General features: G+C 53.1%; 1 protein-coding gene across 2 annotated transcripts in view; it reads right to left on the reverse strand.

Moving 5' to 3' along the window:
- RCOR1 (REST corepressor 1) overlaps positions 1-14,186 on the reverse strand; it is a 95,643-nt gene extending 81,457 nt beyond the window's left edge. Inside the window, exons 1-2 of one of the 2 annotated variants that reach the window (XM_062181039.1) lie at positions 13,889-14,171; positions 13,746-13,808 (exon numbers count right to left, since the gene is read on the reverse strand). In XM_062181039.1, coding sequence (XP_062037023.1) covers positions 13,746-13,808; positions 13,889-14,156 — 331 coding nt within the window. In that variant the 5' untranslated portion in view covers positions 14,157-14,171. Of the gene's footprint in view, positions 1-13,745; positions 13,809-13,888 lie in introns of both variants that reach the window. The other variant, XM_062181040.1, reaches the window with a different exon arrangement.
- Positions 14,187-22,246: the final 8,060 nt, after the last annotated feature.

Raw genomic sequence — 22,246 nt, forward strand, 5'->3', positions numbered from 1 at the left:
TCTGGGTCTTCCACATGGGTGCAGCACTTGGGCCATCTTCCACTGCTTTCCCAGGCATGTCACTGTGGCTCAACCTGCTGCACCACAAGCCAGACCAATACTGCTTCTCTCTCTCTCTCTTTTCCCAGTGCTTCCTAAGCAGCATTTCTAGCTGATTGTCCCTGAAATACACCAGGTTGAAATCTGATTACAACTCAACAGTCATGACATCGTTAATGTTTTTCCTTTTTTAGTGACATACAAAATAATGACACACCTGGGGCCAGCACTGTGGCACAGTAGGTTAATCCTCTGCCTGCAGCGCCTGCATCCCATATGGGCACTGGTTCTAGTGCCTGCTGCTCCTCTTCCAATCCAGCTCTCTGCCACGGCCTGGGAAAGCAGCTGAAGATAGCCCAAATACTTGGGCCCCTGCACCCACGTGGGGGACCCAGAAGAAGCTCCTGGCTTCAGATCAGCTCAGCTCTGGCCGTTGTGGCCATCTGGGGAGTGAACCAGCAGATGGAAGACCTGTCTCTGTCTCTCCCTCTCACTGTCTGTAACTCTACCTCTCAAATAAATAAAATCTTTTAAAAAAGATAATAATAATGATGCACTTGACAGCTAATGGCATCTCAGAATAGGATATGCTGGGCAAGCTCTCAGGTTGAAACGTGACACAAAGCCTCTGTGCCTCAGTTTCCTCATCCAGAAAATGGAGATAATGACTGTTGTGAGGGCCGAGTGATTCAATACTATAAAGTCTTCAAACCAGCCCGGCACAGAGTGAGCATCACACTGACTTAGCACTCCTCAAGCACGCTGTTGAAGGTTAGGTTTTCTGTTAATGATGTCAGGCTGGACTGTCCCATCCAGACACTCACCCATCAAGTGGCAAGTGCACCAGACAGTTGAATTGAATCTTAGTTCACAGCACTTTCAGCTTTTGTAGGAAACTAACTGACCATTGTAGGAATCAAAGCCTTAAACTTAACCTCTAAGTACACACTGGGCAGAAATTAAACCATGCTTTTCAAGTTATCGGCACTATCATTTGGGTCAGCTGGTTAACAGCTTACCAAAATGAGCCAAACGACATTGATTTGAAACAGAAGTCCATTCTTAGTGACACTCAAAGCAGGGGTCTTCATGACAAATATTAAAGACTTCCGCTTTCAAGCACAGTCTACAATCAGGGATGTATTTTTATGCTTTTCTAATGAAAGAAACACACCGCACACACAAGTAAAAAGAAAACAAGAGCACACACAATTTTAACAAAGGATTGCTATCCAAACATTCAAATAACTCACAAGCCAATAAGAAATCGATCAACACTCTACAGACAGCAAATGATGCATTCTCACAAGGAAACTGCACCAGTAATTAGAAAAATGGTAGGATAAATCACAAGAGTGACATTTCAAAAAAAATTAATAAACCTAACATCATAGTGAAGACTAGGTGAACTTGTGTGCCTTGTTAGTAGAAATGTCCCTGTTTGGCTGGGGCCAGCGCCATCGTGCAGCAGGCTAATCCTCCGCCTGCGGCACCAGCATCCCATACAGGCACCAGTTCTAGTCCCGGCTGCTCCTCTTCTGACCCAGCTCCCTGTTGTGGCCTGGGAAAGCAGTGAAAGACGGCCCAAGTGCTTGGGCCCCTGCACCCAGGTGAAAGACCAGGAAGAAGCACCTGGCTCCTGACTTCGGATCAGCACAACTCTGGCTATCTCGGCCATTTGGGGAGTGAACCAGCGGAAGGAAGACCTTTCTCTCTGTCTATCTCTGTGACTCTACATCTCAAGTAAATAAATAAAATTAAAAAAAAAAAAAAAGAAAAAGAAATGTACCTGTTTGGAAAGCAACAAAACACAGTAATTCCATTTACAAAGACTATTAAAAAAAAAAAAAACTTATTTGTCATACAAAAGTCTGTCCTGAAATACAAGACCAGGTATTTGAATTCTGACCACCTTGTGAGTGCCAGAGAACACTGGGTTTCCCTGTGAGGGAGAAAGTGCTGAGAGGAATGTGGGTAACTGACAGCCCCAGCTGCCTGACCCCACCAAAATCCATTGCAATACCCGCACCTTGGGAGGGCTCCTCCAGGCCACTCCCAGCAAAGAACTGAAAACAGCAGGGGCCGGCGCCGTGGCTCAACAGGTTAATCCTCCGCCGGTGTGCCGGGTTCTAGTCCCGGTCGGGGCACCGATCCTGTCCCGGTTGCCCCTCTTCCAGGCCAGCTCTCTGCTGTGGCCAGGGAGTGCAGTGGAGGATGGCCCAAGTGCTTGGGCTCTGCACCCGCAAGGGAGACCAGGAGAAGCACCTGGCTCCTGCCATCGGATCAGCGCGGTGCGCCGGCCACAGCGCGCTACCGCGGCGGCCATTAGAGGGTGAACCAACGGCAAAGGAAGACCTTTCTCTCTGTCTCTCTCTCTCTCTCACTGTCCACTCTGCCTGTCAAAAAAAAAAAAAGAAAGAAAACAGCAGGCATCCAGAGCAGGGCTGGTCTTGCCCAAGACTCCTCTAACTCTGGCTGCAAGCTCTACTGCAGTCCCGGGCTCCATCATCCTTCCTTCCCCAAGGGCCCCACCTACATCTGACTGGAAGTTCTCGCAACCCAAATCTCCTTCCCCTCCCCTCTTGAACCTTGACAAGCATTTACTACAACAAATTTCTGACACATCTCACTGTCTTGGCACCTGCTTCTTAGAAAATACAAACTGCCAGAAAACTTCAAATTCAAACTTCAACTTCGAATTAATGAAAAAAGATTAGGGGGGATTAAGGCTTCAGCTGCACCTGCAGCAAACAGGGTCTAATATTAACAATGTTTAATCACAATGCTGATATTATTCTATTTGGATTTTATAATTTTTACTTTAAGATTCACCTGCACTGGCAGTTACAGCCATCTGGGAAGTGAACCAGAAGAAGGAAGATCTATCTCTGTCTCTGTCTCTCTCTCTGTTACTCTGACTTGTAAAATGAAGAAGTCTTTAAAAAAAGAAAAAAGTTCTACATTTGGTCACATATGACCCTAAATAAATATCTATCTTGAGATACTTCTTATGTTTACAAAATAAAGACAATACAAATTACTTTATCTCCTTTATCTTACTCTCAGGAACAGGAAACCTTGGTTTAGATGGAAACCACAATTTTCTCTCCAAGAACTCTGAGACAGGGAAAATCAAGAAATCTCCAAGAATTATGTCTGGTGTGTAACTTTTACTAAGATCAATACATTTTAAAAATTTGACTAATTTGAAAAAAACAGAAGTTTTAGTGCTTACTATTAACATTTCAATGAAGTGACATCTTAAAGATGTTGATCTGAAACGCAGACTGAGACAGAGAGAGACAGAGATTGATCCTCCCCATCAGCTGATTCACTCCCCAAGAGGTCACCAACAACCAGGTTTGGGCCAGGCCAAAGTCAGGAGCCAGGAACTCCTTCTGGATCTCCCACATGGAGGGCAGGCACCCAGGTACTTGGCTTATCCCCTGCTGCCCTCCCAGACACATTAACAAGGAGCTGGATTGGAAATAGAGCAGTCAGGACTCAAACCAGCACTCCCATATGGAACGCTGGCATCACAGGCAATGGCTTAACCTGCTGTACTACAACACCAGCCCCAGGATCAGCATTTAATATTATTTGAAAGTATTTTTTCTCAAACATTCTAGCAAACCATTTTTGTTGTCACAAAAAAAAACTTGGTAATTTTTAAAATTTACTTATTTTGGGCCGGCGCCGTGGCTCAACGGGCTAATCCTCTGCCTTGCGGCACCAGCACACTGGGTTCTAGTCCCGGTCGGGGCACCGGATTCTGTCCCGGTTGCCCCTCTTCCAGGCCAGCTCTCTGCTATGGCCCGGGAGTGCAGTGGAGGAAGGCCCAAGTGCTTGGGCCCTGCACCCCATGGGAGACCAGGAGAAGCACCTGGCTCCTGGCTTCGGATCAGCGCGGTGCGGCGGCCATTGGAGGGTGAACCAACGGCAAAGGAAGACCTTTCTCTCTCTGTCTCTCTCTCTCTCACTGTCCACTCTGCCTGTCAAAAAAAAAAAAAATTTTTTTTTTTAAAATTTACTTATTTTGGCCGGCGCCGTGGCTTAACAGGCTAATCCTCCGCCTTGCGGCGCCAGCACACCAGGTTCTAGTCCCGGTTGGGGCGCCGGATTCTATCCCGGTTGCCCCTCTTCCAGGCCAGCTCTCTGCTATGGCCCGGGAGTGCAGTGGAGGATGGCCCAAGTCCTTGGGCCCTGCACCTGCATGGGAGACCAGGAGAAGCACCTGGCTCCTGGCTTTGGATCAGCATGATGCACCGGCCACAGAGGCCATTGGAGGGTGAACCAACGGCAAAAAGGAAGACCCTTCTCTCTCTCTCACTGTCCACTCTGCCTGTCAAAAAAAAAAAAAAATTTTACTTATTTTTATTTGAAAGGCAGAGAGACAAACCAACACAAAGAGAGATCTTCCATCTACTAGTTCACTCAATAGCCAGGGGTGGGCCAGGCTGAAGCCAGGAATCAGAATTCCATCTGGGTCTCCCACATGAGCGACAGGGACCCAAGTACTTAAGCCACCACTTGCTGTCTTTCGGGGTCTGCATTAGCAAGAAACTGAAATTGGAAGCAAAGCTAGGACTCGAACACAGATTAGAGATGTCTTAAAGCCAGCATCAAACACCTGCCCCTAAAATCAACTTTAAAAGTCAACAACAGAAATCATAAAATTAAGCCAGAGATCAGTTATGTGCATCAATAAAACTTCCAGAGCATAAAACAGAAGGAACTGCTATACTGCTCCTATCCCTCTACTATTTCTAGAGTCACAAACATATTCCAAAACTGCTCGTTAGTTGTGGGAATTAACTCAGTCCAAACCACTGAACCAGCACAGGTTTCTCAATTCCTATTTATTCAGATTTCTATGCTGCTACAGACTCCCTCCCCTGGAAAGTGATTCCAGATTCTGTTTTTAACACAAATAGTAACTTGACAACGGGTGGAAGCTCTCTGTCTCTGTCTCTGTGTCTGGCTCCCTCTGTCTTTCAAAAAAAATCAAAAAGCTTCCTAACTCAGAAGCCAGTTACTGTGTACTTCCCCAGCCCAGGGCTGTATTCAAGGTTTCTTTTGTGCCATCCGGGACCTGATCTGAACATGTGCATCTGCTCTCTGGACCTCAGTGTTCTCTTGGCCTACAGAAAAGTTGTGGACTGGCTCTCTTCCAGGAAAGGACATTTACTTAAACTGTGTTAGGAACACATAACTTAAAAACAATGATCTTCCACACTTCAGTGTAGGGCTGACCTGCATTCAAGTCAGTGGCTTCATTACAAGCCAATGTCACCACCCAGTAATGCAGGCAATGAAGGGACCACTGCCTGGCAACCTCGGTTACACGGATAACAATCAAAACAAGAATGGTGGAAAATGTTTACTCAGTACTCACTGTGTGGCAGGCACTACACTAAGAGTTTTACATATGGCTCAGATAATTGCCTCTCTTAAGAACAGGAACTGGGGGGCTGGCGCCATGGCACACTAGGTTAATCCTCCGCCTGTGGCGCCGGCATCCCATATGGGCACCGGTTCTAGTCCCGGTTGCTCCTCTTCCAGTCCAGCTCTCTGCTATGACCTGGGAAAGCAGCAGAAGATGGCCCAAGTGCTTGGGCCCCTGCACCTACATGGGAGACTGGGAGGAAGCTCCTGGCTCCTGGCTTCCGATCGGTGCAGCTCCAGCCGTTGTGGCCATTTGGAGAGTGAACCAGCGGAAGGAAGACCTTTCTCTGTCTCTCAATGTCTGTAACTCTACCTGTCAAATAAATAAAATCTTAAAAAAGAAAAAGAAAAAAAAAAAACACAGGAACTGGGGCCGGCGCTGTGGCATAGCTGGTAAAGCTGCCAGCTGCAGTGCTGGCATCCCATATGGGCACAGGTTCGAGTCCCGGCTGCTCCGCTTCCTATCCAGCTCTCTGCTATGGCCTGGGAAAGCAGTAGAAGATGCTCAAGTCCTTGGGCCCTGTACCCACACAGGAGGAAGCTCCTGGCTTCGGATAGGCGCAGCTCCAGCCCTTGCAGCCAACTGAGGAGTGGGCCAGCAGATGGAAGACCTCTCTCTCTCTCTCTGCTTCTGCCTCTCTGTAACTCTGCCTTTCAAATAAATGAATAAACCTAAAAAAAAACACCTGTCTCTCGTCTCTCTCACTCACTCACTGTCTAACTCTATTTGTCAAATAAAAAATAAAAAAAAAGGAGGGCCAGTGCCATGGCTCACTTGGTTAACCCTCCGCCTACAGCGCCAGCATCCCATACGGGCACCGGGTTCTAGTCCCAGCTGCTCCCTCTTCCAGTCCAGCTCTCTGCTGTGGCCCGGAAGGGCAGTGGAAGATGGCCCAAATGCTTGGGCCCTGCACCCGCATGGGAGATCAGGAAAAGCACCTGGCTCCTGGCTTCGGATCAGCGCAGTGCCAGCCATGGCAGCCATTCGGGGGATGAATCAATGGAAGGAAGACCTTTCTCTCTCTCACTAACTCTGTCAAATAAAAAAAAATTTTTAATTAAAATAAAAATAAAAAAGTTCTAGTATCTACATTTACAGATGAAGACACAATGAAATCACTGGCCTGGGGTCAGCACAAAAGGGCACTTGTGAGAACCAGGGTCTCACAGCTCTCAGTCCATGCACGCTCTCCTAGTCTAGTCTATGTTGCCCCTAGACAGTATTCACCATTAAAAGAACCACCCATTCAAGACTGAAGAAATGAGGCGCTTGGTGACAAAAGGATACTTCTACCTGTATCTCCTTCTCAGTCACAGATGCAGGATAGTCTCTCCTGAGGGCCACCACTGGGTGACTCCCAACCATAATACCTAATGCAGTTGATCACTCTCTAGATTTACCATCACACGCTAGAACCCTGACCTCTCACTGGGGTGAACAATTGCCTTAAAACATGTTTAAATCACAGAGCATTTGCAAAACCTATGACTTTTAGAATATGTACAAAATAGTTCTTTACAATTAACAGAAATAACACGTCCGGGGCCAGCGCTGTGGCAGTGAGTTCAAGCCCCACTCTACAGCACTAGCATCCCATATGGACGCAGGTTTGAGTCCTGGCTGCTCCACTCCCTATCCAGCTCCCTGCTAATGCCATCGGGGAAAGCAGCAGAGGATGCCCCAAGTGCTTGGGCCTCTGCACCCAGGTGGGAGACCTGGAAGAAGCTCCTGTCTTCATATTGGCACAGCTCCGGCCGCTGCAGTCATCTGGGGAGTGAACCAGAGGATGGAAGACCTTTCTGTCTCTTCCTCTCTCTGTAACTCTACCTCTCAAATAAATAAATGAAAAAAGAGAAAGAAATAGAGAGAGAGAGAGAGAGAAAGAAAGAAAGAAAGAAAGAAAGAAAGAAAGAACGAACGAACAAATGAACGAACATGTCCAAACACCAGCGGAAACACAGGTCAAGATATCCTGTTCAGAAAATTATCTCTAATACATGAAAGCAAAACACATTTTACTAATACAAGTCTAGTCTGAAGTGACAGTTAAACTGATGATAACCACAAGTTTTAAATCTGATTAAAAACACTGGATTTCATGTTCAAGTAAAGGTTTTTTTTTTTTTTTTAAAGGACCATTACCTCAAAACTACTCAGCATTAACAATTTTCTTTCTCTGTATTTAAGTCTTCACTTTAGCATCAGCGAACTGTGATACTCAATACCAACTCAAGATAAAAGGTGACATCCTAAGGGAACTTGAACAACCTTAAAACCTATCCGTGTGCTCCTGTAGCTAGAAGACAACAGGGAGCAAGAGTGTCAGACTCTGGGTTGTGGGTTGTGCCCCATCCTGCAGTGCCAGCATCGAGTCTAGCAACCTGTTTGAGTCCTGGCTGCTCCACTTCCTTTTTTTTTTGTTAAAGATTTATTTTGGGCCGGCGCCGTGGCTCAACAGGCTAATCCTCTGCCTAGCGGCGCCGGCACACCAGGTTCTAGTCCTAGTCGGGGCACCGGATTCTGTCCCGGTTGCCCCTCTTCCAGGCCAGCTCTCTGCTGTGGCCCAGGAGTGCAGTGGAGGATGGTCCAAGTCCTTGGGCCCTGCACCCGCATGGGAGACCAGGAGAAGCACCTGGCTCCTGGCTTCAGATCAGCGCAGTGCGCCGGCCGCAGCACGCCAGCTGCGGCGCCCATTGGAGGATGAACCAGCGGCAAAAAGGAAGACCTTTCTCTCTGTCTCTCTCTCTCACTGTCCACTCTGCCTGTCAAAATAAATAAATAAATAAATAAAAAATTTTAAAAAAGATTTATTTTGTTTATTTGAAAGACAGAGTTATTAAGAGAGTCAGAGACAGAGAGAGATCTCCCATCCACTGGTTCACTTCCCAAATGGCCACAAAGGCTGGAGTTGGGCCGATACAAAGCCAGGAGCCTCTTCCAGGTCTCCCACATGGGTGCAGGGACCTGAGGACTTGGGCCATCCTCTGCTGCTTTCCCAGGCACATTAGCTGGGATTCAAACCGGTACCCATATAGGATGCCAGTGCTACAGGCCAGGGCTTATCCATTGTACCACAGCACCGGCCCCTGCTCCACTTCTGATCCAGCTCCCTGCTAATGTGCCTGGGAAAGCAGCGGAAGACGGCCCGAGAGCTTGGGCCTCTGCACCTACATGGGAGACCTGGATTAACCTCCTGGCTTTGGCCTGGCCCAGCCCAGGTAGTTGGGCAGCCATTTGGGGAGTGAATCAGCAGATGGAAGATCTCTTTCCTTTCTCTCTGAACTCTGGCTTTCAAGTAAATAATTTTTTTTTTAAAAAGTGTCAAAGAAATGATCAAGAAATACTTAGGCTAAGAGACTTTTCCTCCACAAGTTTATTGCTAAGATCACAAGAAAATGCATTTTTCAAACCAAAAAATCTACTCACTTCAAAATAAGTGATGCTTTGCTAGTGTAGGAGAGAACTACCCAGAGGCAGGATAAAATAGGCATCCTCCTCCCGACTGTTCCGAGACATCAGCGACGACTTGGCACAAGGCAGACACAGTCTGGACACCACGAGACAGCTAAGCTCCAGCCCGTTAAAGGTACAGGGATGGTGTTTTGGTTTTTTTTTTTTTTTTTTTTTTTTAATTTTTGAAAGATTTACTTATTTTATTTGAAAGGCAGAGTTGTAGAGAGAAAGGGGAGCGGAGGGGAGGGGAGGGGAGGGGAGGGGAGGGGAGGGGTCTTCCATCCATGGGATCACTCCCCAGATGGCCACAAGAGCAGGAGCTGGTCAGACCTGAAGCCAGGAGCCAGAAGCATCCTCTCAGTCTCCCACGCAGGTGCAGGAGCCGAAGGACTTGGGGCATCCTCCGCTGCTTTCCCAGGCCATAGCAGAGTTGTATCAGAAGTGGAGCAGGCGGGACTGGAACCGGAGCCCACATGGGATGCCAGCACTGCAGGGGGGCAGCCCCATCTGCTATGCCACAGCACTGGTTTTTGTTGTTTGTTTTTAAAGGTTTATTTTATTTATTTGGAAGGCAGAGTTACAGAGAAAGAGGGAGAGACAGAAGTCTTCCATCCACTGGTTCACTCCCCAAATGACCACAAAGGCCAGGGCTAGAGCAGGCCGAAGCCGGGAGTTTCTTCTGGGTCTCCCACGCGGGTGCAGGAGCCCAACACTTGGCCATCCTCCACTGCTTTCCCAGGCCATAGCAGAGAGCTGGACTGGAAGTGGAGCAGTCAGTACTCGAACTGGCTACTGGCAACTTAATCCACTATGCCACAACATTGGCCCCTGGTTTCTGCATTCAACTCTGGTCAAATTATCTTCCATTGTAAAAAAAAAAAAAAAAAAAAAAAAAGATGGTATTTTAATTTCTAAGCCATGCCATATTCCACTGATCTAGTCTAGGTCTTAAGATTTTACGAACCTACTGGTGCTGCCCCACAGCCTCCACCAAAGCCCATGTACGGAGTGTAATCTTTAAGGGCTGAAGAAAAGTTATCCTCTGGAAAAATAAAGTGGAATCTATGGTTTATGCAGTATACTGCGTATCTGTGCCAGGTAAGGTGGGGAGGGAGGCTGTCTGTGTTTCATGACAAGTACTGAAGTGTGTGGTGCTGTAAGCTTTCTGTAAAAGAGTTTAAGAACCGGCCGGCGCCGTGGCTCAATAGGCTAATCCTCCGCCTTGCGGCACCGGCACACCGGGTTCTAGTCCCGGTCGGTCGGGGCTCCAGATTCTGTCCCAGTTGCCCCTCTTCCAGGCCAGCTCTCTGCTATGGCCCGGGAAGGCAGTGGAGGATGGCCCAAGTGCTTGGGCCCTGCACCTGCATGGGAGACCAGGAGAAGCACCTGGCTCCTGCCTTCGGATCAGTGCGGTGCACTGGCCACAGCGCGCCAGCCACAGCAGCCATTGGAGGGTGAACCAACAGCAAAAGGAAGACCTTTCTGTCTCTCACTGTCCACTCTGCCTGTCCAAAAAAAAAAAAAAATTTTAAGAACCAAATCAGCATTTTTAGGACTATGGTACTATTCACTTCATGCGCCCCTTGTGAAGCATGACAGAATTAGTTTTCTGGGACTATTTAGAGAAGTGTCAAATGGTCTGAGCCCCAACCATTCACTTTAAAGTGAAAGAAAGTAGGGATACCGCAAACAAACATGATAAACTGATTATAAATTTCTTCTTCTTTTTTTTTTTTTTTGACTGGCAGAGTGGATAGTGAGAGAGAGAGACAGAGAGAAAGGTCTTCCTTTTTGCCGCTGGTTCACCCTCCAATGGCCTCTGCGGCCGGCGCATCTCGCTGATCCGAAGCCAGGAGCCAGGTGCTTCTCCTGGTCTCCCATGCGGGTGCAGGGCCCAAGGACTTGGGCCATCCTCCACTGCCTTCCCGGGCCATAGCAGAGAGCTGGCCTGGAAGAGGGGCAACCGGGACAGAATCCGGCCCCCCAACCGGAACTAGAATCCGGTGTGCCGGCGCCGCAAGGCAGAGGATTAGCCTGTTAAGCCACGGCTCCGGCCAAATTTCTTCCATTCATACATCCTTATCATATATAGTTTTTAAGAAGAGGCATTCAGGGCTGGTGCTGTGCTAGCAGTGCCAGCATCCCATATGGGCGCCGGTTCTAGTCCCAGCTGCTCCACTTCTGATCCAGCTCTCTGCTATGGCCTGGGAAAGCAGTGGAGGATGGCCCAAGTCCTTGGGCCCCTGCACCCATGTGGGATACCCGGAAGAAGCTCCTGGCTCCTGGCTTCAGATCAGCTCAGCTCTGGCCATTTCAGCCAATTGGGGAGTGAACCAGCGAATGGAAGACCTCTCTCTCTCTCTCTCTCTCTCTCTCTCTGCCTCTCCTTCTCTCTCTGTGTAACTCTGACTTTCAAATAAATAAATCTTTAAAAAAAAAAAAAAGGCAGTCATGTGGCACAGCAGTAAATTTACTGCCAGCAATCCCAGCATGCCATGTCCAAGTGCCTGGCTCCTGCGCTGACTACTCTGCTTCTGATTCAGTTTCTTGCTTAAAAAAAAAAAAAAAAAGTATCCCAGCAGGCAGCAGGTGATGGCTGAAACACCTGGATCCCTGCCAACCACATGGGAGATTCCAAATAACTTCCTGGCTCCTGGCTTCGACCTAGCCTAGCACTGGCTAGTGCAGGCACTTGGGGAGTGAACTAGCAGATGAAAGATCTCTCTCATCTGAAATAAAATGAAAAGTGAATAAAAATGGGGGGATAGCTCTGATGTGCTTCACGTTCATCTGTCTATTTTCAAATTCTTGTAAATGAGAACAAAGATATACTCAACCCTCGGCAGGGAGAAAGCAGAGTCGCACCCTCAACTGCATCATTCCTCCTAGCTTGTACTCTTCCAGAGCCTGGCTTAAGTTCAAAGATCTGAAGAATTTTCCCATGAAACAAACCTGCTGTATCACTTCTATTCCAAGACGGCAGTCTCCCCTTCCCTCAGATTTTTGAGTTAAATAACGATACACATTTTTAAAAATCACTAAAAAATAATAGTTTGGCAATTTCCAGTCATTTCTAGGAATGTCCCATTGACAAAAGAGGGTTTGAAACTGTTTCCTACCTGTTAAGACTCCTAAGAAAGGCGGAAACACTGCTACCCACACAGTCCACACAGCAGGGCCTTCCCAAAGTCTCACTTTCTAGAAAGGGGGCCTGTGGCAAGTTGATGGCAGCACCTATTCCATCAAAAAGGTAGCGGCAATTCAACATCTACTGTTCCAAAGCTGAGCACCACTCCAGAGAAGTCAGCTCACTGCTAGCAACTCAGAGCTGGACATCACCATTTAGATGAGCGTCAGAAATCGAATTCCTGCTGCCGCCATCAAATATTCCCTTTTCCTCATCTCATCCAACATACTCAAATAAAGCTTTCAAAATGAATGTAACACAAATCAAAAACTGACCAACTTACTCAAAGGTTTGTGCAAGCTGATTTTTAAAATAGCACGATGGGGAAACCTGGTGACAAGCTTTATGTTCTGTAAAGCGAAGACAGACGTGACCTACAAAATGAAGGCAGGGTCAACTGTAACCAACACACAGTGTGCCTCCCCTGGTGGCCAGGGACGGCATGCAGGAGGCAGGGAATGTGGGGCAAGGGACCCTCACTTCACCAAGACATCAGAGGGGCTTCAAAGGGGGAGACCAACCTGGCGGTAGACGGCATAACCCCAAGAGATTCAAGTCAACAAACAAAAACTTAGAAAGCAGACTTGGGTAAAGTCACAGGTTTCCAATGTCCAAGGGCCCCCCAGGGACCCCTGTGGATCTTCACTTCAAAGCACACCCAGAGTTTAGCACCTCAGTAACAGCTGAAGAGCAATCGCCTTTTTCAAGGACGAAATCCTTGCAATTTCCTGCAGTTTTGTTTCCACGGAAAGCACTTTTTTTTTTTTTTTTTTAATAAACCTGGGGTAGAACCTACACAGAGAACCGCCGGCTCTAGACCCCCAACCAGGAAGACAAGTCCAGCCTCACAGATCCTCTGCATCTCTGAAACGCACCCTGCGTCCTCCCTTTAGAGACGACGCTCAGACAGACAGGCCAGAATCCCAGGCACTAAAATCCGACGAATTCCTTTGTCTGATTGGATTTTTTCCTGTACCACTTTAAATGCGCTTCCACACAAAACGGAGCAGAGGAAGTACGCGTTCCATTCCAGGGTGCAGGCACGGCTCGTAGGTGGAACCATCTATTAGGCTCCAGCTTCTGACGGCTCTATCCTCTCCGCCCCTCCCCCTCCCTTCCCCAAAAAGAGATAAAGGAAATGCACGCACATTTACAAATAGGTCCTAACACCCGACTGCCACGCGCGAGCCTCCCCGCCCAGGCAAGCGCCCTCTGGAAAGCACTTCTTTCATGAACGGATTCCGGGGGGCCGGGGGGCCGCCAGGGGCCGGCAGGCAGCGGGGAGCGTCCGGCGAGCGCTGGGAAAGGGGTCTCGGGGCCCCCCACCTCCCCGGGCGCCGCCACGCCGACGCCCGGCCCCGGAGAGGCGCGGCTCACCTGGGCGCGGGGACCCCGGCTCACCTGCGCCCGGGAGCCCGGGAGCCGCCCCCGCCCCACCCCCCGCCTCCGAGCTCGCAGGCGCCTCCCGTGCGCACGGGCACGTCCGCGGGCCACGCGTGTGCGTGTGCGTGCGTGTCCCCGTCCCCGCCCGCCCCCCGACGGCAGGGCAGACACACAAAAAGAAAGTTGGCGACGGGCGCCCCCCGCGCTCCCGCTCCGGGCGGCCGGGCCGCTACTCACCGGGGTCGAAGTCGGGCACGGCCGCCTGGTACTGGGGTCCGACCCGCATGCCGCCGCCGCCACCTGCGGGGAAGCAGAGCGGGCGGTGAGCGGGCGGTGCGCGGGGAGTGAGCGGGCGGCGGGCGCGGGCGGCTGCCACCTACCGTGCTCCTCGTCGCTCGACGAGCCCGAGCTGCCTTCCTCCCAGGAGTTGCTGCCGCTGTTGCCGTTGGGCGCCGCCGCCGCCAAACTTTTATTCTGGCCATTATTGGGGGCGGCGGCGGCCGCGGCGGCCGAGGCGGCTGAGGCGGCCGCGGCGGCCGAGGCGGCGGCGGCTGAGGCGGCCGAGGCGGCGGCGGCCGAGGCGGCCGCGTTGTTCCTCCCTCTGCGCTTCCCGGAGACCTCAGGGCCCTTCTCCACCATGGCCGGCATCGGCGGGGGCCGGGGCCCGGCCGAAGTGGCGCGGACCCGCGGCTCCGAGGAGCGGGGCCGGGGCGGGGGGGAGGGGGCGCGGGCCGGGCGCGGGCCGGGCGGGCGCGGCGGCAGCCCCTCGGCGCGAGTCGGAGCTCAGGAGGCCCAGGCGGGCGGAGTGCGGAGCCGCCTCAAGCCCCCGGCGCCGATCCGAGCGCAACTTTGGCTCTCATCGGCGGCCGCACTTGACTGGCTCCAACTACTCCGGGCGCCGCGGGCGGGGAGGGGCGGGGGCGGGGCCTGCGCGGGCCGGGGGCGGGCCGCGCGCAGCCTAACCCGGCGCGCGAGGCCCCGCCCCCGCGCGCGCCCATTGGCCCCCTCCGTGCGACGGCGCGGTCGAGCGGCGGCGGGGTTGGCCGCGCGCGCCCGTCCGTCCGGGCCCCGGGGCGGGCGCACGCGGAGGGGGCGGCCCCGGGCTTCCGCTGGCCGGGTTCGGTTGGCGCGTATCGCCCACTGTACGTGGTTCGAGGGTTGCAATCTCTCTACGCCCCATGATCCATCTCTCCAGGCAACAGCGAGGAGTCGGCTGCCCTGCGCGCCCCCGCCCCTCCCCGCGGCCCCCGGCCCGGCCCCGCGAGCGCCCCCCGCGGCCTCCGCCCCCGCCCGCCCCGGAGGAGCCCGGGCCGCGCGGCCGGCCTGCAGAAGGCGAGCGAGCCGGCTGGAGCACGGGCGAGCACGCGAGGCGGGACTACTTTCCGCTCGCGCGGAGGACTACACCGCAGCTTGAACGGATCCATACAAAGAGGGGAAACTAATTGGGAGAAACTAATTGCGCCCCCGCCTCTCTCGAGGGGCTGGGGGATGTGCCGGGGCCGGGGGAGCGAGGGGCAGGGTCCCCGGGGCGGCCTCCCTGCGGAGAAGGCGGCGGTGCGGGGCCGGGGTCTCCTGGGTCTCCCGGGCTTGGCGCTCCCCGGGCCGGTGGGTGGGTGGGGGGCCCGAACTGCCGGAGTTGGGGGCGCGCCCCGGGGGCCCCGCGTCCTGCCCGACCCGTCTGGGGGCCGAGCGGGGGGCTTAAGGAAGTGGGCCGCGGGCCGGGGGTGGGGGCGACAAGGAAGAAGCTGTTTCCATCCCAAGCCCTTGGGAAGGGGGAGGGTCGGCTTCCTCCCGGGCAGGAGCCCGGCCCCCCGGTCCCCGCACCCGGCGGGGGGCCGCCGAGTGAGACCCCAGGACGCGTGTTCGGGAAACCTCTTCCTTTTTTAAGCCGGGATCCCCGTTTTTAAGTTACTTAAACCTGAGCTTACTGTGGGCCCAGGGTGTAGCCGGCACCGGGAGAAATCCGGAGTTAAAGCCGAGGACGTCGCCAGGGCTTTCCCGTCCTGGCGAACTGCGGTTCTTCTAAGCAGGGCTGCGACCCCACCCCACGCAGCCGAGTCCAGGGCCCAGCTCCCGGGCTCCGCTCAGGACGCCCCTGCCCCCGGAGAGTCCCGGAGCTGCAGGCGCCAAAGCCCGGGGCAGGGCAGGGCAGGACCCACGGCTGTGTTCCTGGGGCTGGGCCCGGCCCGGGCCTCTGACTCACGGAAGGAGGCTCAGAGCGCCCTGCCCTGCCCCTGGACTAAGACCAGCCTCCCAGGACACGGAGGTGATGGTGACTCACTGACTAGGGCCCAGGGGCTCCAGGGCGCACGCACCCCCAGCCCGCAGTGGGGGCCACTTCCTGGCTGGGTCTACCACCACGTGTGCCTCACTGGACCTTCCAGCCATTCTTTTTTTATTTTAAGATTTTATTTATTTGAAAGCCATAGAGAAGGAGAGAGAGAGCTTCCATCTTTGGGTTCACTCCCCAAAAGGCCACAGTGGCAAAGGCGGGGCTGGGCCAGGTTGAAGCCAAGAGCTCATTCCCGGTCTCCCGCCTGAGTGCAGGGGCCGCAGGACTTGGCCGTCTTCCACTTTCTCAGGCGCATTAGCAGGCAGCTGGGTTGGAAGTTGAACAGCTGGCATTTGAACCTCGCCTACGTGCGAGGCCAAAACTGCAGGCTCAAGGCGTAACCTTCAAAGCCGAGACGCCAGCCCTCAGCCTCCCCCCCTCTTTTTTTTTCTTTTTTTTTTTTTTTAACCTGCTGGTGTGAGCTCTGGCACAGCTGCTTATTCTGCCCCGGGACCCCCACATCCCGTATCAGAGTGCCTGGTCCTCCCGGCTTCTCCATGAGCCCCAGCTTCTGCTCATGTCTTGGCAGGCAGCGGATAATGACTGGAGTGCTTGGAGTGGATTACTGCCACCCACCAGAGAGACAGAGCTCCTGGCTCCTGGCTCCAGCTGGCGCAGCCCTGGCTGGCCTGGTAGAGATCTGAGTGAACCAGCAGGTGGAGGATTCCCCCTTTGTCTCTGGCTTTTCTGTTTCAAATAAATGAATAGGAGAGACAGAAAGATCTTCCATCTGCTGGTTCACTCCCCAAATGGCTGCAACAGCTGGAGCTGAACCGATCTGAAGCCAGGAGTCTGGAGCTTCTTTCAGGTCCCCCACGTGGGTACAGGGGCCATCTTGGGCATCTTCTACTGCTTTCCCAGGCCACAGCAGAGAGCTGGGTCCGAAGTGGAGCAGCCAGGAAGCAAACCAGAGCCCCTATGGGATGCCCGTACCACAGGCAGAATCTTAGCCCAATACGCCACAGCACCAGCCCATAAGCTCAAACAAGCAGCAGTTCTCTCTGCGTCTCTGTGACTCTGTGTTTCAAATAAATCTTATTTTTAAAATAAAAAGCCTAACAAGGGCCTGTTCTGCTGTGTCTGACCCCAAGGCCTGCAACCTCACCTGTAAAATGCGGGTTCTGGGACCTTCCTCCTGGCCTCCTGGGTTTTCCTGGAGTTCACTTCCCGGGCCGTCTCTCTTGTTGCTGGGGCTGGGGGTGGCAGTCGCCCTGCGCGCTGCATGCAGCCAGCAGCCAGGGCTGTGGGGGAGACCGAGCTTTTGCGCTGTCTCCCCTCTTACACCTCCCACAGCCCTTCTGCCTGCTCCCAGCCCATGGCCTCCCCTGTTCTCCAGCAGACCGGCTCCTCCCCTGCAGTCCCCAGACTGACTTCTCCCTGCCCCCCAGACCCTCTCACCCCCTCAGGGTTGCTCCAGCCTGACGCCTGCTCCCAAGACCCCTCACAGACCCTCCTCAGAGCCCCATCTACACGTGGCCTCTCCACCTCTCAGCCCAGTCAACCGGGCCGTGCCCCCCACCCGTTAACCCCTGCTGAGCTCACCCACAGCAGTCCCTTCTTGGTCTCCCCTTGCCAGCAGCAGCACCTGAGCTGACCATTCCCTCTGGGCACCACGCTGCCTTCCAACCCATAATTATTGAGGTTCATTCTCTGTGTCTGGTGCATAGTAGGTGCTCATTAAATACCTGTTGAGTGAGAGGTGGATGGATGAGTGGTAGGGAATGCAGGCAGCTGAGGCCCTTTTAGGAACTTTTTCTGGAACTCAGGAAAGAACCCCTTCCTCTCCGAGGCCAGGACCTCAGGAATGGCAATGCCCAGGGCTCCCAGGACAGGGACCTGGCTGGGGCGAGGCAGGGCCAGGGAGCTCTCTGACCCTGGAGTGCTTGAGGAGGCTTTCCTTCCCCCATTGCACCCCGAGCCCCTGGCCTGCCTCCCCCTCCCCACCCCACTGGTCTGTGTTGAGTTAGGGAGAAGGGGGCTGAGACCTGACCGGCCCATCAGAGACCCACACCACTCATAAACCAGGCCTGAAAGCCTGGCCTTCTGACTTGGTCCCCCAGAACGTCCTATATGACCCGAGTCCAGGGTGATGCAGATAACGGGTGCAGAGGGCTGTGGAGAGATTCAAGCGAAGGAGAAGCCATCTTCCTGTCACCCTGGGAAGCCCCGCGGCAGGAGCTGGTGCTGCAGGCTGTGCCCGTGCCCGGCTCCCCTCAGTGACACAGTTCTGAGCGCCGTAGCCTGCCCAGCAGTCCCCTCGGTGGCCACACCGTGCCTGCCTCCCACCCTGTGGGTAGGAAGCCGAGGCGTCCCGGGCTGTAGCATCTGCTGAAAGTCACGCACCGGTCACGTGGGGAAAGGAGGGCTCACGCCAGGCACAGCGCCAAGCGGGATCCTGCTCCTCTCAGGGCTGCTCCCAGGAATGCCGGGGGTGGGGTGGGGACAAGGCTGTGCTCAGGATGCCCTGTCTGGTTCTAACAGTGCTGACAGCTCTCATCGCCGCTGCTGGTTACTGCTGTCACCGTACTAGATGGCTTGTTAGAGAGGCCCACTCGGCAAGCTCCCGGGCGCAGGAGAGGGTCCTGGCCAGGGCTGGTGGGGGCGAGGGAGGCAGGAAAACAGCCCTGAAGCCAGGCCCGGGAGCATGCAGGGCCCCACAAGAAACTGCGGTTTGAGGAGGGAATGTTTGCCCTCCCAGGAGCTCTCAGCTTAGGACCCGTGGCTGGCATCAGAGGACATGGATGTCGGCTTCATTTAAAGTGACCTTTAACTGAAATCTAGTATTCTCTTCACTTAAGGATGTAGGTGGTATTAGCAGGGCCTGTGACCTTGTCACCCACAGAAACCGTGACACCATCTCAGCACAGTTGTGCACGAAATCTCGGGAGAACACCTACTCTCGTCTCCAAAATCTCACAGTGCTTAGAGCCAGCGTAGATCCTGCTAGTTCCTAAGTCAGTAACTCAGTAATAAAATGGATCTGCGACAAACTGTAAGAACTAAACATAAAGCTGGCGTAGCGGGTAAAGCCACTACCTGAGACACCAGCATCCTACGGGCGCCAGTTCGAGTCCCAGCTGCTCCACTTCCGATCCAGCTCCCTGTTGATGGCCTGGGAAAGCAGCGGAAGGCGGCCCAAGGTGGAAAGCCTCAGTGAAGCTCCTGGCTCCTGGCTTTGGCCTGGCCCAGTGCTGGCTGTTGCAGCGTCTGGGGAGGGAACCAGCGGATGGAAACTCTGTCTCCCTCTTCTCTCTGTAACTCTGCCTTTCAAAATAATTTTTTTTTTTTTGGACAGGCAGAGTGGATAATGAGAGAGAGAGACAGAGAGAAAGGTCTTCCTTTTTGCCGTTGGTTCACCCTCCAATGGCCGCTGTGGCCGGCACATCTCACTGATCCGAAGGCAGGAGCCAGGTGCTTCTCCTGGTCTCCCATGCGGGTGCAGGGCCCAAGCACTTGGACCATCCTCCACTGCCCTCCCGGGCCACAGCAGAGAGCTGGCCTGGAAGAGGGGCAACCGGGACAGAATCCTGCGCCCCGACCGGGACTAGAACCCAGTGTGCCGGCGCCGCAAGGCGGAGGACTAGCCTATTAAGCCACGGCGCCGGCCTCAAAATAAATGTTTTTAAAAGGTGAAAAGATAACACAGTGGGAGAAAATATTTGTAAATCATGCATGCCAAGGGACTTTAGAGTATATAGTAAACTCACACATCTCAGAAAGATAAATAAACTAGGGCCAGAGCTATGGCGCAGTGGGTTAACTCCCTGGCCTGAAGCACCGGCATCCCATGTGGGTGCCAATTCAGTCCCAGCTGCTCCTCTTCTGATCCAGCTCTCTGCTATGGCCTGGGAAAGCAGAAGAGGACTGCCCAAGTCCTTGGGCCCCTGCACCCACGTGGGAGACCCAGAAGAAGCTCCTGGCTCCTGGCTTCAGAACAGCAAAGCTCCGGCCATTGCGGCCAATGGGGAGTGAACCAGTGAAGGGAAGACCTCTCTCTCTCTCTGCCTCTCCTCTCACTGTATAACTCTGACTTTCAAATAAATAAAGAACGAACGAAAGAAAGAAAAATAAATAAACCGATGTTAAAAGGGGCAAAGTATCTGAGTAGAGATGCACAAATGACCGATAAGCACGTGAACCTTGCCTAATAGTAGCCACCAGGGCAGTGCAGACCAAAACCACCATGAGGCACCGCTTTGTGCCCAAAGGCTGGCAATTTCTGGAAAGCTGGACAAGAACAAAAGCTGTGAGGGTGTGGAGGAGTTGGAACCCACTGCTGCTGGGAACGTAGTGGTCAGCTGCTTTGGAAGGCAGCTGGGCAGTCAAAAAGTTCAATTAGAGTTACCAGTTGGCCCAGAAATCCCAATCCTAGACATACATCCAAAACTAACACATACATCCACTTTGCTTGAAGATTTATCTGCAAAGCAGAATGACAGAGAAAGAGGGAGACACATCTTCCATCTGCTGGTTCATTCCCCAAATGCCTGCAAGTAGCCCTTGCCCCACCATGCCACAACACCCACTCTGCAGACACGTTTCTGTGTGGACACATGGGGCTGAGGTGGCACAGAGGGTTAAGCTGCTGCTTGGCAGGCTCATCCCGTATCAGAGTGCGAGCTAGAGTCCAGGCTGCTCCACTTCCTACCCAGCTTCCTGCTAATGCGCCTGGAAGGTGATGATTCAAGTACTTGGGTCCCCACCACGCAACCAGGGAGACTGGATGGAGTTCCTATCTCCTGGCTTCGGCCTGATCCAGCCCTGGCTGTTGCAGACATTCAGGGAGTGAACCAGCAGATGGAAGATCTTTTTCTCTCTCTCTCCTTTTCTTTAAAGATGTATTTATTTTATTTGAAAGAGAGAGAGAGAGAGTGAGCATTTCCATCTTCTGGTTCACTCCTCAGATAGTCCCAAAGGCCAGGGCTGAGTCAGGCTGAAGTCAGGAGCCAAGAACTCCATCCGGGTCTCCCACGTGGGTGCAGGGGCCCAAAGGTTTGGGCCATCCTCAGCTGCTTTCCCAGGTGCATTAGCAGGGAGCTGGATCAGAAGTGGAGCAGCCAGGACTCAAACAGGCACCCATATGGGATGCCGGCATGGCAGACAGCAGGTCTACCTGCTACACCACAGTGCCGGCCCCTCAAAATGTCTAAAGTGTATGCAAATATTGCAGTGAAATGAAATATATTTTCTTCCCAAATAAAACTTTGTTTAAATGTTTAAAAAATTGTGTATGCAACTGTTCATAGAAGTTTTATCCATATATACTACTGATATGCATAGTTACAAAGTAGGCAAAACTTAATGTCCATCCCCCAATGAATGTTTACACAAAGTGAAGTATATTCAAACCCGGAATATGAGACACCATAAAAAGGAACAAAGTCAGAGACAGCCTGTAACCCAGGCAACCTTGGAAACGCCTGTTCGGTGGGGAAGCTGGTCACAAAGAATCACACGGGCTTCCCTTCAGCACGGTGTCGGACAGGAAGTGGGTTAATGGCTGTCAGCAGCAGAGGGGAGCAGGAAGGGCCGTGACTGCGCGGCAGGGCTCCTCAGCAGTGGTGAGATCTCCTGGCATTGATTGTGGTGATGATGGCCCAACTCTGCAAACCACGGAGCTGTGCACTCTACAGGGTGCACTGTGCAGTATTTGAATTCTGTCTCAACAACACTGTGAGACACAGAGATGGGGCAGCGAGTGAAGCCATGGCTTGGGACCCCTGCATCCCGTACTGGACACCTGGCTTGGAGTCCCGCCTCCACTTCTAATCCAGCTTCCTGTGAAGGCACCTGGAAGGCCCAAGTGATGGTGTAACCAGGAAGCCAGACAGGTCTGCGTGAGTTGGAAGCCTCTGAGAGCCCCGAATGTGAGTGTGCCCTCCTACTTGTCCATCAAAACGCCCCTTTCCCACGATACACCTGCTTCATCCAGGACCTAAAGGGGGGCACCCTGAAATATGGATGTAAAGCTCCACGTGCAATTTATGGAAGTTTCATAAAATTCCCAGGTGGCTTCACGCCTGCGGAGGCACACCCCCTGCCTCATAAATAAGACCAACACCCAGGGCAGGTCTCCCTTGCTGTGGGCCGCAGCTGGAGGTGCTCGCTCTCCCCTCCCCCACCCCTCCCTTCAGCAATCCTCTGGCCCACCCGTGACAGGTGTCTGTCCACGTAGGGCCATCCACGCTCACTAGTGCGTGTGTGTTCACTTTCTCACCTTTTGAATAAAACGTGTTATCACTGTGTGCACCTCATACATGTCTGTACCTGGTAATCTTTGTGTAAGACAAGAGCCTGGAATAAGATTAGTACAGCCATAGTCACACCGCAAGTACCTGGGCGCCTGCCACCCGCGTGGGAAACCTGGCCGGAGTCCCCGTCCGTTGCAGCCATCTGGGGAGTGAAC

Source organism: Lepus europaeus, chromosome 22, assembly GCF_033115175.1.
Source record: "Lepus europaeus isolate LE1 chromosome 22, mLepTim1.pri, whole genome shotgun sequence".
Classification (NCBI taxonomy): Eukaryota; Metazoa; Chordata; class Mammalia; order Lagomorpha; family Leporidae; genus Lepus; species Lepus europaeus.